At 39.1% G+C, this 17,644-nt stretch overlaps 1 protein-coding gene across 1 annotated transcript in view; it reads right to left on the bottom strand.

The window, feature by feature from the left end:
- Positions 1–1,024: 1,024 nt before the first annotated feature.
- Positions 1,025–17,644, bottom strand: part of LOC132506934 (cytochrome P450 2C18-like) — a 75,943-nt gene continuing 59,323 nt past the window's right edge. Inside the window, 2 exon segments of the mRNA XM_060125763.1 lie at positions 1,025–1,411; positions 2,310–2,495. Of these exon segments, the coding sequence (XP_059981746.1) occupies positions 2,419–2,495 (77 nt within the window). The 3' untranslated portion in view covers positions 1,025–1,411; positions 2,310–2,418.

The following is a 17,644-nucleotide window of genomic DNA, read 5'->3' as shown; positions in this document are numbered from 1 at the left end:
CTTAAGTTCCCTGAGCAGGGATTGAACCCGGGCCCTTGGCAGTGAGAGCTCGCAGTCCTAACCACTGGACCACCAGGCAATTCCCAACAGCCATGTTCTTACATTTCTTTGAAGATTGGTCCAAATCACCTTTCTCTGATGCTAATGTAAGATAGTTATGTTGTGATGAAATGTTTTCTTTACATCTGGCTGTTTGGGGACTTAGAGGAAATGAATGCTTTCCAAATAATAGATGGTGAGCTTTTTACCAGGCTGGTTTGCTGCCATCACAACCCCTCTCCTTTGTGAAGGGAAGCAAACTCAGGACCGTGGCCAGCAGTCCTAAACCTGCAGGTTGCTCAGGGAAGTGGCAAATGCATTCTCCTCCAGGAAGAGACCCGGAACCCTGGCTGTTAAGGGGCCTTGAGTCAGAGATCTTAGGTTACCGTAGGTCATCTTTTGGTGACCAACCACTAAAGGAGTCATTTGCTCAAACAGTAGCACCCCTGTTGCTCTAGAGACTGATTTGTTAAGAGAGACAGACAGGTCATTCCACCAGCCCTTCTTCCTCTGAAACAGCAAATCATCTACGCTTAAGTAGTATTCATCACCGCAGGCAATAGCTGATGTCCTTTACTGATGAAGGGACTAGCTTTCTAATAGTAAGGATTCTAGTTAGATGGTAGTGCTGGGATTTCACTTGGCAGATCTCTGAAACTTGGACACACTGCAGACAGTTTAGACACAAGCAGTTCTAATCTATAAGACAAAAACTTCCAGGCAGAAAATTACTTCATGTTAAAGCTCTTGATTTTTCTTTCTATCTTTTCCTTCCTTCCTTCCTTTCTCTTTCTATTAATCCTTATTTTAAACTCTTTCTAAGTTTGTAAAAGGCAAGGTGGCTGAAACTTTGTAATTTGGGCAAATCAAGATAAAATGAAAGCTCTCTGAACCACAGCAAGTTTGATGCATTTACAAATACAGTAACAACTGTGACCTGGGTTTATTGACTGAGGGGGATGAATGGGTAATATACATTCTTAGAACTTTCTCCAGTCCCTTTCCTCAGATACTGTGCCAAATGTCCGATGCTTTTCTTGTTCAACGACAGTATTACTTCTTAGGAGTGGATCTTACGTACAGGGTGCCTCCCTTCCGGTGGAGGCCAGATACTGGGAGTGTCAAGTGACCACTATGGCTGTTTTCCGTGGCCTCCAAGGCTAATTTGTTTCCCGACAAAATGAAACAGGATGTCAGCATTACTGTCCTCAGTGCAAGTTGTGTCTTGTGGCTAAGAACTCCTCTTTTCCTCCAGCCTTTAGTTTACATTGATAGAGTTACTTCCTGCCAAGAGCAATTTAAGATTTGACCTATTTCTTGTCCTTCTTGCCTACCATGTTCATCTGATTTTATTTCTTCTGTCACGATTACTCTAAAATGAAGACAAAATGGAAGAAATGTATTGGAATATCTCTGATCTGACTTGCATCATCCTTTAATTACTAAGCTTTTGGACAACTTCCTGGAGAGGAGAAACAGTCACAGACTTTGATGAAGTGATTCCCTCTGACTTGGAACGCTCTTCTTCCAGTTTTTTCTCCCCCCCCCCCCCCCCCCCGCCCCGGTACGCAGGCCTCTCACTGTTGTGGCCTCTCCCGTTGCGGAGCACAGGCTCCGGACGCGCAGACTCAGCGGCCATGGCTCACGGGCCCAACCGCTCCGCAGCATGTGGGATCTTCCCGGACCGGGGCATGAACCCGTGTCCCCTGCATAGGCAGGCAGACTCTCAACCACTGCGCCACCAGGGAAGCCCCCAGTTCTTGATTTAGTAAACATCAGTGGTCTTTCAGGATGAAGCCCCAGCGTCCCTCCTCTAGACAGTCTTCTCTGCTGGCCCACCAGGCCTAGGATCTGTTGTGCTCCTGTATCCAGGGCACACCTCCTGGGCACACATCACATGAGACACTAACCATAGTCTCCTGAAAGGAATGAAGCCCCCATAAGAGCTATTCCTCTATCTGTATCAGCTTCGTCTACTCGGCCCTGAGCAGGGAGATAGTCCACAAATGTCTGGTGAATGAATCTGTAAATGGATGCTTCATCATTGTCCAAAGAAGTACAATGAAAGCCACACATGTAATTTAAAACTTTCTAATAGCCACATGGAAAAAGAAAAAGGTAAAATCAATAAATCAATTTTAACAATATATTGTATTTAGTGCCATATACCCAAAGTGTTATTTTAATCTATGCCACTAGCCACGTGTCAAATTCTCAATAGGCATGTGTAGCTACTGGCTACCTTACTGGACCACACAACCTGCACCTACCTTAAAACAAGACATCTTGGATTTCTGCTTCGCTTCTAGATACCATGTTCTTTTCCCTTGTTCCCATGTGTCCACCAAATCTCTTCTAATTGCCTTGTACTCTGGCTTCTCAATTCTGCCCGTCCTCCAGCAGGACAGCTATTTTGAAAGCATCCCGATGATTTCTCCAGCCAAAACCTATGTTGACTTAAAGAAAAATGCACAACATGAGAATTGTGAGTTTGAGTTTGATTCGGGGTCTTACTGAGGACTCCCGCCTGGGAGACAGCCACTCTAGCTCTGAGGAACTGCTCTGAAGAGGTGGGCGAGGAGCCAGGATACGCATGACTTTTTTTTGGCTGGGAAATACGTGTAGTCAGGCATGCATCTTGGTAAAAGATCACTGCTAATCACAAAGAACAGACGTCTCAAGTTAATGATTTTAGGTTTTTCTATGTATGGGAAGATGCAAGAATCTGGGTTCCTTGAAATTCTTCCTGAGATATGCATCTAATTATCTAGGGTCCTGTTTATCCAAAGCAGAGTGCCTCATCCTGTTTTTCATGAATTCACCTCAAGGTGCACTGTTGGTGGCTGACTTCAGTGGGCTGTGATTTAACCCACTTGTGTAACTGGGTGATGACTGATGCTTGTGGTTCTTTGTTGTTCACTTCCCACTTTTGGTCATAAATTTGACCAAGGTTTGGGAGGGATTTCATGACCAATTTGTCCCATGGAGCTGGGAAGACTCATTCCTAGGTCAGGTGAGGATTTCGTTGATAGGCTATTCGTGTGCTATTCTGAATTAGGCCTTGTTATCCTAAAAAGTCTCTGGATCATCTATCTTACTAGCTTATTATGATCCAGGAAGTGTTTCTCCCTTATTGCTTTTTCCCATATTTAGAGTTACACTATTACAATTAATTTTATGAAGAACTATATATACGTGACCAATTGCCTCAAGACATTTAGCCATCGTTAATATTGTCAGAGACCTGGTTACACATTGGGTAATACAAGAAACAACAATCTTATAAAATATGGTATGAATAATAGCACTAATAGCATTAGTACGGCTATAGTACAGCAATGAGAGACACAAAGCATAAACAGTTAAAAAACAACGAAGAACAAATTAGAACAATGATTAGTATAACTGGTTGCAGTCTGGATCACAATACACCACCAAATCCAGAGGGAAGCCAGCTGAAAAAGCCAAATTCTGGATGGATCAGGTAGAGAGAAAAAGATAAATGCTTCATCTTTGTTTACATAGGTATACTTTAGTCAGGAGGAAGTAAAAAGAGGAAAGGAAGGAAGGGAGGAAGGAAGGGAGGGAGGGAGGAAGGAAGGAAGGAAAAGGAAAGGAAAGAAAGACAGGAAGAAAGAAAAGGAAAGAAAAGAAGGAAGGGAAAGAAAGAAAGAAGGAGAACAGGAAGGAAGGAAGAAAGAAAGAAAAGAAAGAAAGAGATCCCACCAAAGAAGAAAAACTTAAATTGATAATTAATTTTGCAACAGCAAAAATGGAAACTGGACCTCAATGGAAAGGTAGCTTTAATGTGCTAAAAGGATATAATAACAAACCTAAGAATTGTATACAAGCAAAAATATCTTTTGAAAGAAGTGAAAACATTTACAGAAAAACAGCAACAGATTTGTCATTAGCATAATGAACTAAAGGGTAATAGTAAAAATATTTTTTAAGAAGAAGGGGGGAAATCCCAGATAAAAGAGTGGAGAAGCAGGAACAAAATTAAATATGTGGGTAACTCCAAATAAATAAAAAATGTATAAAACAGTGATAATATGTGATAGAATTTAAATATTTGTGTATATTATACATAGTCATAGTTAGCAGGTTTCCTCATATCTGGAAAACAAATATTAAAAGCCAGTACTATTTCAGACAAAAAGTCATAAAACTTATAAATCATATTCATCAGTTCATTCGGTCCCATGTAATTAATTCTTATTGATCTTGATCTCTTGTTAGAAGTTTATGAAGCCATCAGGTTTTCTGTTAGAATTCTGTAATTTCTTACCCAGTTCGGTGGTATGATCTAAAAGTTATCAGAAACCTGTTTCTAAAAAGTCCTTTCTATGAACCGTCTTGAAGATCTTCATTTTTGTAAAAGCATCAGAGTAATATAAATGTCAAAGACTTTAAATGGCATGGTTAAAGACCTGATTACAATGCAATTGACAAAGAAACTTGGTTATTTACGCAACATATAACATCTTAAGTAAAATTATGACATAACATTATACCAGGACATATCCAATTTTAGGAATTTCACATAATTTCTAGAACATTTATAACATTTACCCATATAACCTAAGAAAGTTTATCATTACTCATTTGACAATGCTTCCCATGTAATTCAACATACCAAAAAAGCCTAATTAATCTCTCTCTTTGAGATGTTTCAGGGAACTTCTGAAGTATCCCAAATTTAGCTAGAGGTCAAAAGAACTTCATTTAGAATTTGATTTAGGGAAGTTTGTCAAAGATATCAGCAGATTTTAAAACACTTGGTTAGACAGGATAGTAGGTCACTATGAAACAATACTTATTTACTCAACCAATGAGACAAAAAGATTTCAAAGGCAAATACAGAAAGTTGCAACAGATTACTTAAAAGGTTAGAGAAACTTTACAATCTGTTATCAAAAGTTGATCAATATTCCAAGAAAACTTTGCCCTCTTAACAGAAAAAGAAAAACAAATCCTACTTTTACACCACCTTGCTTTTACTATTAAAACTCATTCACTTTTTCAGTCTTAGCCAGTCCTGACCACCCACAAAATTCCTTTCTAAAGATTTCTGTTTTTCTCACAAACCTTCTACAACTTTCTATTTCCATATTAGTTCATTCCTTATTTTCTTTTCCATTTAGAAATAACCAGGGACTTCCCTGGTGGTCCAGAGATTAAGACTCTGCCCTCCCAATGCAGGGGGCCTGGGTTCGATCCCTGGTCAGGGAACTAGATCCTGCATGCATGCTGAAACTAAGAGACCACACACCACAACTAAAGATTCTGAATGCCACAAGGAAGATCCAGCACACAGCAATGAAGATCTGGCATGCCGCAACGAAGACCCCGCTCAGCCAAAACAAAAAAAGAAAGAAAGAACCAGCTTCAGGGCAAACTCACTTTCTTTTCCCTTAACAAAATGTATTTCCATTCTTCGTATCCTTAAAAAAAAAAAAGTTCCTTGCATAAGATGTTTTCCTTATTAATTTTAGTAGTTTAAATTACATATACTAATCAGAATTGTTAACCTTGTAAACAAAGAATGTTGCCCACCATTCCAATTCTACAAAGATCAAGTCATTAGCCACTGCCGTTGCTGACCTACAAGTACACCCTGAAAGGAATTCGGGATTAAGCATTCTGTGTTTTGGATATATGGGCCCCTAGTCAAGGTGCATATCTAAGGAAGAATTTTAAGGACCCCAGAGTCTTGCATTTTCCATATATAAGCACTAAAATCATGAACTCAATTTCTTTTTTTTATCAGCAGTAATTCTTTTTTTACAAAAATATATGTTTGACTACATGTATTTCCCAGCCAAAAACTTCATATATATATTGGCTCCTCTTTTACCTCTTTGGAGGGGTTCCTCAGAGCTATCTGAGAGGCTGTCTGCCAGGCTATAGTCTTCAGTAAGACACTCAATAATGCTCAGCTCATGGCTCTTACATTGTGAGGGGTTTTTTTTTCAGTCAAAAACCTTTAAAAACCTTAATTTCTAGTGAAATCTAGAAAGAGGAAGGAAGAAGCAATTATGAACTATCTTTTACATTACCTTTCTGTAGAATGGTAAACATAAATGCTATTCATTATTTCTAAAAACTCATGCCCCTTCTCAGAAAATTTTTCAGTGCAGCATCAAACATTTATTTTTTAAATAAATTTATCTATCTATCTATCTATCTATCTATCTATCTAGATATCTATCTTTGGCTGCGTTGGGTCTTTTGTTGTTGCTCATGGGCTTTCTCTAGTTGCGGCGAGCGAGGGCTACTCTTCATTGCGATGCGTGAGAAGCTTTTCATTGTGGTGGCTTCTCTTGTTGCAGAGCACAGGCTCTAGGTGCGCAGGCTTCAGTAGTTGTGGCACACCGGCTCAGTAGTTGTGGCTCGCGGGCTCTAGAGCACAGGCTCAGTAGCTGTGGCACACGGGCTTAGTTGCTCCGCAGCATGTGGGATCTTCCCGGACCAGGGCTCGAACCTGTAATCTCCACACCTGTAATGTGTGCGCTGAGTCATGGACTCCCCTTCCTTTATTCTATGGGGTCTTATTCCTTGCTTTGAGTCTGATACCAACATGATAAGGACGGAGCCTTCTTTCAAGAACTCATATAACGGGGCTTCCCTGGTGGTGCAGTGGTTGAGAGCCCGCCTGCCGATGCAGGGGACACGGGTTCGTGCCCCGATCCAGGAAGATCCCACATGCCGCGGAGCAGCTGGGCCCGTGAGCCATGGCCGCTGAGCCTGCGCGTCCGGAGCCTGTGCTCCACAACTGGAGAGGCCACAACAGTGAGAGCCCCGCGTACCACAAAACAAAAACAAAAACAAAAACACAAAACAAAACAAAACACAGAAGGGATGATAAAAATGGAAAAAATTATCATTTTGCAACAATTCAGCTTAGGACCATCAATAAACGCTAACACTGTTGGGTGAACGCTTTGGGTGTAGGATATTCACAAGGTCTTAAAGTATCATGCCATAAATTTTTATTAATTATGTATTAAATAATGGAACCTCTGCAATGTAGACATCTGGGAGATACCACTTTATTTAGTGAGAAGGTTGACATAACCAATAATGGGGTAAGTGATATTATGTGCCCTCACCTCCCCAATGAGATTCAGTGGGACATGCATATTACCTATGTAGTTCTCTCACCAAAATCATAACTGGAATCTAGTATCTAGAAAACAATCAAACATTTTACATGACTACTAGCCTGGACTCCAAAAAGATAAATGTACTGAAAAGAAATAAAGAAACAAAGAGAACTGTTCTTGATTACAGGAGACCAAAGGGAAAAGATAACCAAATGATATGCTTGTTCCTTCACTGGAGACTGAATTGCAAAGAGAAAAGGCTATAAAAGATATTCTAGGAAAGTTGGAAAAATTTAAATATAGGTTGTGTATTAGACGATATTGTATCAACAGTAACTCCTGAGCACAAATATTATTACTGTTATGAATGAGAAAATCTTTGTTCTTGGGACATACATATGATGAACTGAGGGACAGACAGATAGATTTCAACACACTTTCATACACACACATTTAAAATATATACATTTTTGAAAGTTATTTAGATTTAAATTTTTTAAAGATCTTTTTTGATGTGGACAATTTTTAAAGTCTTTATTGAATTTGTTACAATATTGCTTCTGTTTTATGTTTTGGATTTTTGGCTGTGAGGCATGTGGGATCTTAGCTCCCCAACCAGGGACTGAACCTGCATCCCCTGCACTGAAAGGTGACGTCTTAACCACTGGACCGCCAGGGAAGTCCCTAGATTTACATTTTTTAAAATACAAAACTGGGGGAAAATTCCATCCCCTAATTCTATCAGATAAAAGGTATAATTTTGTTTTAAAAATTATTCCCTTATATATATATATATTTAATTTTATTTTTTTATACAGCAGGTTCTTATTAGTTATCCATATTATACATATTAGTGTATACATGTCAATCCCAATCTCCCAATTCATCCCCCCCACCCCTCCCACCCCCCGCTTTCCCGCCTTGGTGTCCATACGTTTGTTCTTTACAACTGTGTCTCTATTTCTGCCGGTTCATCTGTACCATTTTTCTAGATTCCACATATATGTGTTAATATACGATACTTCTTTTTCTCTTTCTCTTTCTGACTTACTTCACTCTGTATGACAGTCTCTAGGTCCATCCACGTCTCTGCAAATGACCCAATTTCGTTCCTTTTTATGGCTGAGTAATGTTCCATTGTATATGTACCACATCTTCATTATCCGTTCGTCTGTCAACACGCATTTAGGTTGCTTCCATGACCTGGCTATTGCAAACAGTGCTGCAATGAACACTGGGGTGCATGTGTCTTTTTGAATTACGGTTTTCTCTAGGTATATGCCCAGTAGTGGGATTGCTAGGTCATATGGTAATTCTATTTTTAGTTTTTTAAGGAACCTCCATACTGTTCTCCATAGTGGCTGTATCAATTTACATTCCCACCAACAGTGCAAGAGGGTTCCCTTTTCTCCACACCCTCTCCACCATTTGTTGTTTGTAGATTTTCTGATGATGCTCATTCTAACTGGTATGAGGTGATACCTCATTGTAGTTTTGATTTGCATTTCTGTAATAATTAGTGATGTTGAGAAGCTTTTCATGTGTCTCTTGGCCATCTGTGTGTCTTCCTTGGAGAAATGTCCATTTAGATCTTCTGCCCATTTTTAATTGGGTTGTTTGTTTTTTTAATATTGAGCTGCATCAGATATTTATATACTTTGGAGATTAATCCTTTGTTGATTCGTTTGTAAATATTTTCTCCCATTCTGAGGATTGTCTTTTCATCTTGTTTATAGTTTCCTTTGCTGTGCAAAAGCTTTTAAGTTTCATTAGGTCCCATTTGTTTATTTTTGTTTTTATTTCCATTAGTCTAGGAGGTGGGTCAAAAAACATCTTGCTGTGATTTATGTCAAAGAGTGTTCTTCCTAGGTTTTCCTCTAAGAGTTTTATAGTGTCCAGCCTTACATTTGGTCTTTAATTCATTTTGAGTTTATTTTTTGTATGGTGTCAGGGAGTGTTCTAATTTCATTCTTTTACATGTAGCTGTCCAGTTTTCCCAGCACCACTTATTGAAGAGACTGTCTTTTCTCCATTGTAGATCCTTGCCTCCTTTGTCATAGATTAGTTGACCACAGGTGCGTGGGTTTATCTCTGGGCTTTCTATACTGTTCCATTGATCTATTTTTCTGTTTTTGTGCCAGTACCATACTGTCTTGATTACTGTAGCTTTGTAGTATAGTCTGAAGTCTGGAAACCTGATTCCTCCAGCTCCGTTTTTCTTTCTCAAGATTGCTTTGGCTATTTGGGGTCTTTTGTGTCTCCATACAAACTGTAAAATTTCTTGTTCTAGTTCTGTGAAAAATGCCATTGGTAATTTGATAGGGATTGCATTGAATCTGTAGGTTGAGTTGGGTAGTATAGTCATTTTCAGTGTTGATTCTTCCAATCCAAGAACATGGCATATCTTTCCATCTGTTTGCATCATCTTTGATTTCTTTCATCAGAGTCATAGTTTTCTGCATACAGGTCTTTTGCTTCCTTAGGTAGGTTTATTCCTAGGTATTTTGTTCTTTTTGTTGCAATGGTAAATGGGAGTGTTTCCTTAATTTCTCTTTCTGAATTTTCGTTGTTGGTGTATAGGAATGCAAGATATTTCTGTGTATTAATTTTGTATCCTGCTACTTTACTAATTCATTGATTAGCTCTAGTAGTTTTCTGGTAGCATCTTTAGGATTCTCTATGTATAGTATCATCTCACCTGCAAACAGTGACAGCTTTACTTCTTCTTTTCCAATTTGGATTTCTTTTATTTCTTTTCCTTCTCTGATTGCTGCGGCCAAAACTTCCAAAACTATGTTGAATAATAGTGATGAGTGTGGGCACCCCTAAGGGACTTATGGGACATCAACAAGTGGATCAATATACACATTATGGGAAAAGAGAGAAAGCTTATTTGAAGAAATAATGGCAAAAACTTCCCGTATCTGGGTGAAAATTTATCACTCAGATTCTATAAGGCCAACACACTCTAACTAGGATGAACTAAAGAAATCCACTCTGAGATACATTATACTCAAATTGTCAAAATCAAAGACAAGGAGAGAATTTTGGTAGCAGCAAAACAAGTGACTTGTCACATACAAAAGAACAATCATAAGACTAACAATAGTCTTCTAAGCAAAACCACTGCAGGCCAGGAAGCAATGGGGGACTTCCCTGGTGGCGCAGTGGTTAAGACTCCACGCTCCCAATGCAGGAGGCCCAGGTTCGATCCCTGGTCAGGGAACTAGATCCTATGTGCATGCCGCAACTAAGAGTTCACATGCCACAACTAAGGAGCCTGTGAGCCATGACCAAGGAGCCCACCTGCAGCAACTAAGACCTGGTGCAACCAAATAAATAAAATAAATATTAAAAAAAAAGAAAGCAATGGGATGATATATTCAAAATGCAGAAAGAAAAAAGCTGCCAACAAGGAATACTGTATCTGGCAAAACAATTCTTTAAAAATAAAAGACAAATAAACACTTTCCCAAATATACAAAAGCTGAGGGAATTAATTGCCACTAGACATGTCTTATAAGAAAAGCTAGAAGAATTCCATAACATTGAAACAACAGAACACTGAGCAGCAACAGAAAAGCATATGAAAGTATAAAGGTAGCTGACATAGGTAAATATATAGACAAATCCAGAATACTGTCACAATGTAGAGGTGATGAATAAACCACTATTACTTCTAGTATAGAAGTTAAAAGACAAAATCGACAAAACTTTAGCTAGACTAACTAAGAAGAAAAGAGAGAAGATGCAATAAATAAAATAAGAAGTCAAGAAGAGATGTTAAAGCCAATACCAGTGAAATACAAAAAAAAAAGAAGAGGCTACTATGAACAATTATCTACCAACAAATTGGATAATCTACAAGAAATGAATACATTTCTAGAAACGCACAACCTGTTAGGATTGATTCATGAAGAAATAGAAAATCTGACTAACCAATAATGATAAGGTTGTCAAATCAGTAATAAAAAATCCTAACAACAAAAAAAAGTCCAGAATCAGATGGTTTCACTGGTGATTCTACAAACACTTAAGGATCGGCAAGCATTGCCAATCCTTCTCAAAATCTTTTGAACTTACATAAATCAATAAATGTGATTCACTACATTAAAAGAATGAAGAGTAGGGCTTCCCTCGTGGCGCAGTGGTTGAGAGTCCGCCTGCCGATGCAGGGGACGCGGGTTCGTGCCCCGGTCCGGGAAGATCCCACATGCCGCGGAGCGGCTGGGCCCGTGAGCCATGGCCGCTGGGCCTGCGCGTCCGGAGCCTGTGCTCCGCAACGGGAGAGGCCACAGCGGTGAGAGGCCCGCGTACCGCAAAAAAAAAAAAAAAAAAAAAAAAGAATGAAGAGTAAAACTCATATGATCATCTCAATAGATGCAGAAAAAAACATCTGACAAAATTCGAAATTCTTTCATGATAAAAGCACTTCTATAGTACTTTACTCAACACAGTAAAAGCCATATACGACAAGCCCACAGCTAACATCATACTCACAGTTGAACAGTTGGAAGCTTTTACCCTAAGATCAGAAACAATATGATTGGGCTTCCCTGGAGGCACAGTGGATAAGAATCTGCCTGCCAATGCAGGGGACCCAGGGATCCCTGGTCTGGGAAGATCCCACATGCCGCAGTGCAACTAAGCTTGTGCGCCACAACCACTGAACCTGCGCTCTAGAGCCCGTGAGCCACAACTACTGAAGCCCGCGCGCCTAGAACCCGTGCTCCACAAGACAATCCACTGCAATGAGAGGCTTGCGCACCGCAATGAAGAGTAGCTCCCGCTCGCCACAACTAGAGAAAGCCCATGTGCATCAACAAAGACCCAACGCAGCCAAAAATAAATAAATAAATAAAAATTTTTAAAAATTAAAAAAAAAAAAGAAACAATATGATTGTGCCCACTCTTATCACTCCTATTAAACATAGTACTGGAAGTCCTAGCCAGAGCAATCACACAAGAAAAATAAATAAAAGGTATCCAAAGAAAAAGAAAAAAGTCTGTTTGCACATGCACAAAACCCTAAAGACTCAACTAAAAATTGATAGAACTAATCAATGAACTCAGTAAAGGTGCAGGACACAAAAATCAATATACAAGAATCATCTGTGTTTCTATAGACTATCAACAAGCTCTATGGAAAAAATTAAGGAAATTAATCCCATTTTAAACAGCAACAAAAACAATAGAATACTTAGGAATAAATTTAACCAAGGAAGGAAAAGCTCAAGACGATGTGGTAGATATATACAATGGAATACTACTCAGCCGTAAAAAATAGAACGAAATAATGCCATTTGCAGCAACATGGATGCAACTAGAGATTTTCATACTAAGTGAAGTAAGTCAGAAAGAGAAAGACAAATATCATATGATATCACTTATATGGGGAATCTGAAATATGGTACAAATGAACCTATCTACAAAACAGAAACAGATTCAAAGACATAGAGAACAGACTTGTGGTTGCCAAGGGGGAGGGAGTGAGGGAGAGGGATGGACTGGGAGTTTGGGGTTGGTAGATGCAAATTATTACATTTAGAATGGATAAACAACAAGGTCCTAACGTATAGCACAGGGAACTATACTGAATATCCTGTGGTAAACCATAATGGAAAAAAATATTAAAAAAGAATGCAAAAGAAAAACAAGAGAAAGCTCTGTACAATGTTCTTTCACAAGACATTGATGAAATAAAGAAGGCACAAATAAATGGAAAGATACATACTGTTTACAGATCAATCTTAGTATTGTTAATATGTCCTTATTACCCAAAGACATCTATAGATTCAATACAATTTCCACCAAAATTCTAACGGCATTTTTTAAAGAAATATAAAAAACAATCCTAATATTTATATGGACGACCCCAAATACCCAAAGAAGTCCTGAGAATGAAGAAAGAAGCTGAATGTATTAAATTTTCTGTCTTCAAATTATATCACAAAGCTAAAAAAAGAAAGTCAACACAGTAGTATACTGGCATAAAAACAGACATATAGACCAATGAACAGAACTGAAAGCCCAGAAATAAACCCACACATATACTATCAACTAATATTTGACAAGGGAGTCAAGAATACTCATTGGGGAAAGGATAGTCTCTTCAATAAGTGGTGTTGGGAAAACTGGACGTCCAAAAGTAAAAGAATGAAACAGGACCCCTATCTTACAGCACTCAGAAACGTCAACTCTAAATGGATTAGAGACTTAAATGTATGACCTGAAACAATAAAACTCCAAGAAGAAAACTCAGGGAAAAGACTTCTTGACATTGGTCTTGGCAATGATTTTTTTTTTAATATAACAAAAGCACAAGCAATAAAAGCAAAAATAAACAAGGGGACTATATCAAACTAAAAAGCTTTTCTGCGAGCAAGACAAAATGATCAACAAAATGAAATGGCAACCTACAAACGGAGAGGAAATGTTTGCAAATCATATATCTGATAAGAGGTTAATATCAAAAATATTTATTTAAAGAAACCATTACAACTTAATAGGAAAAAATAATCTGGTTAAAAACAGGCAGAGGAACTGAACAGACATTTTTCCAAAGACATACAGATGGCCAACATGTACATTAAAAAAGTGCTCAAAATCACTAATCATCAGGGAAATGCAAATCAAAACCACAATGAGACATCACCTCACACCTGTTAGAATGACTGTCATCAAAAATTAAAAAGATAACAAATGTTAGATAGGATGTGGAGAAAAAAGAACACTTGTGCGCTGTTGGTGTGAATGTAAACTGGTGTGAATGTAAACAGCCAATTTGTAACACAGTATGGAGGTGCCTCCACATATTAAAAATAGAACTACCGTATTATCCAGGATTCCTACTTCTGGGTATATATCTGAAGGAAATGAAAACTGGATATCAAAGAGATTCCTGTGCTCTCACGTTTACTGCAGCATTATTCACAATATCCAACATGTGGAAACAACCTATCTGTCCATAACATGATGGAAGAAATTTTCACATACTGAGGTATGGAGAAGTCATTCTGGCTTATACATGATATGGCTTAGATTTTATGCTGTTTAGAACAGCCTGTTTTGTGGCCTTAAACATGCATTGTACATCTGCTTTAACCATTAAAGAAGAGAATGCATTTATAAATTAAAATGGAGTAACTGTGGTTCAGGCATTCAAAATGGGGCTGGCTGGGTGGCCATGGTGGACGTGGTTTCAGACACATTCCTGCATTACTGAGAACATGAATTTTCCGAAGTGTATCAGACTCAAGGACACCACCAACCATTCTCTACAAAATATCTGCTGACAGCTGCCACCTGCAACCTTATGGTCTCAAGGTCTCCCTTGTAACTGTGCAACCATTTCAGACCCAAACCAATACCTCCTTAACAAGAATCCCTACTTCTTGTCACCTTCAATTATAGTTCTTGACAAACAACCCACGTATTTTGTGGGTTTTGCCTTTATAAATCTCCCCCATTTTGTAGTCTGGCAGAACTCAATTCAACTGCTTCTTGAATCTGTGTCTCCCAGGCTGTAATTCTCAGTTTGGCTCAAATAAAATCATTTTCTATTCCTATTATTATTTCCACTGACAAACAGATGAATGTTTTTCACTTATATCCATTTGATTCATGAACAATATGGGAGTTAGGGGCATGGACCCCCTGCACAGGCAAAAATCCATGCATAACTTTACAGTCAGTCTTCCATATCCACAATTTCACATCTGATGATTCAACCAACCACAGAACGTGTAGTACTGTACTACATATTTATTTTTTTAAATCCGCATATAAGTGGACCTACACATTTCAAACCCATGCTGTTCAAGGGTCAAATATATACACACACACAATGGAACATTACTCAGCCATGAGAAAGGAGGGAATCCTTGCATTTGCAATGACATGGATGGCTCTTGAGGGCATTATGCTGAGTGAAATGCGTCACATAGAAAAAGACAAATACCAACCATATGATTTAACTTAAATGTGGACTCTAAAAAAGCCAAACTCAAAGAAACAAAGAGTAGAAGGGTGGTTTCCAGGGGCTGGCGAGTGTGGGAAATGGGGAGATATTGGTCAAAAAGTACAAACTTCCAGTTAGATTATGAATAAATTCTGGGGAGCTAATGTGCAGAACTGTGATTTCAATTAACATTACTGTATAATATACCTGCAAGTTGCTAAGGGAGTAGATCTTAAATGTTTCCCAAAGAAATGGTAATTATGTAGTCTGATGGAGCTGTTAGACAATGCTATGATGGTAATCATATTGCAATATCTGAGCATGTCAAATCAATAAGTTGTATATCTTATACTAACACAATGTTGTATACCAACTGTATCTCAGTAAAGCTGAGGGGGAAATACTGAGTGTAAATCACATCCTTTCAAGAAAGTCAATTTTTTTTTTTTAACCTGGATATGTAGGTGTAGTTACAGCTACAGTGCAGGGAAAATGTGTGCTCCAGCAGAAAACTATACTATACCTCACCCCTGTGCTTTATCTGACTGTGATTTTATTGGAGATGTCTGTAATAATTTGTAAATTATCAATACCTAATAGCAGTACAAAATAATTCTTGCCTATAGACATACAAGCTCTGTTCTGTCCAGTAGAGGTTCAATTGACTTTCCCAGCTAGTTCTGTCTTCATTTGCACATTCATGTCAACATTCCTCTACTCTAAGTAAGTCTGTACTTTTTTACCCTTCTCCCTTGAACAGATAGTAACACCTTATTACAACAGGTTGTAACGGATTTCCTCATTAATGAATTAAATAATATCTTTATCTTGTGTTCACTTAAAAAAAGAAGAAATAAAAATGATCAACAGGTACATGAAAAGATGGTCAACATCACTAATCATCATGTTTTGTACTGGTCTCAGCCTCAGGACAAGCCTCACCCACCAGCAGGTAGGTAAGAACCCCAGGAGAATGACAGCCCCACAGCAGGCAGACCCAGTCCACATAGCAGTAGGCTAGCCCTGGGACCAGCTGGGCCCCTGCCTTGTCAACCAGTAAGCCTGCCCTAGCCTTGGGACCAGCCTCACGTACCATGAGTGGACACCAGTCACAGGACCACCACAGGCCCACAATCTGCAAATCCAGCCCAACCATTAGCAGGCCAGCACCAACCGAGACCTACTGGACCTCAGACCTGCCCACCAGTTAGCCTACGCTAGGTCCAGCACCAGCCTCGCCCAGCAGAGGGCAGACGCCCAGCCCCAGAACAATGATAGTCCTGCAGACTGCACACCCAACCCACCCATCAAAAGGCCAGCATGTGCCCCGGGACTCGCTGGGCCCCAGCCCTGACAAACAGCAGGCCAACACAAGCTTCTGGACACCCCAGAACCCACAGCCTGCTCTGTCAGGAACCAGCCCCACCTATCAGTGGTCCCATACCAGCTGTGGGAATAACCTGACTAGGGCCAACCAAGCCTACCAGGTTGCCTACAGTACTCAGCCCACCACAACAGAAGGACCAACACAGCCCACATAGGGGGAAATCCTGAGGAATACAGCTCCAATGATGAGAGGGGAGTGTGCTGCTGGGATACACTGGACATCTCCCACAAAAGGCCATTTCTCCAAGGTCAGGAACTATAACCAACCTAGCAGATACATAGAAATAAAAACAGCAAGTTAGAAAAAATGAGGTGACAGAAGAACATGTTCCAAATGATGGAAAAAGATAAAACCACAGAAGAAGAACTAAGTGCAGTAGAGATATGTAATCTACTCAAGAAAGAGTTCAGGGTAATGATTGTTAAGATGATCAAAGAACTTGGGAGAAGAATGGATACACAGAGCAAGAAGTTAGTAGTTTTTAACAAAGAGTTGGAAAATATAAAGAACAACCAAACAGAGATGAAGAATATAATAAATGACATGAAAAATACACTAGAAAGAATCAAGAATAGACTAAATGAAAGAGAGGAATGGATCAGTGAGGTGGAAGACAAAGTAGTAGAAATCACTGACAATGAACAGAAAAAAGAAAAAAGAATGAAAAGAAATGAAGACAGTTTAAGAGATCTCTGACACCAACAATCATACTAACACTCACATTATAGCAGTTCCAGAAGAAGAAGAGAGAGATAAAGGGGCAGAGAACATATTTGAAGACATGATAGCTGAAAACTTCCCTAACCTGGGATCAGTAACAGACATCCAAGTCCAGGAAGCACAGAGTCCTGAACAGGTCAACCCAAAGAGGAACAAAGCAAGATACATTGTAATTAAAATGTCAAAAATTAAACATAAAGAGAGAAGATTAAAAGCAGCAAGGGAAAAGTAACAAGTTACACACAAGGGAACTCCCATAACACTATTAGTTGACTTTTCAACAGAAACTGCAGGCAAGAAGAAAGCGGCATGATAAATTTAAAGTTAAAAAGAAAAAAAGTGATGAAGAGAAAAAACTGACGGGCTTCCCTGGTGGCGCAGTGGTTGAGAGTCCACCTGCCGATGCAGGGGACGCGGGTTTGTGCCCCA

This window comes from Lagenorhynchus albirostris, chromosome 16 (assembly GCF_949774975.1).
Source record: "Lagenorhynchus albirostris chromosome 16, mLagAlb1.1, whole genome shotgun sequence".
In the NCBI taxonomy this organism is placed as follows: Eukaryota; Metazoa; Chordata; class Mammalia; order Artiodactyla; family Delphinidae; genus Lagenorhynchus; species Lagenorhynchus albirostris.
Note: the sequence above shows the minus strand (reverse complement) of the source record. Positions and strands in the feature narration are given on the sequence as shown.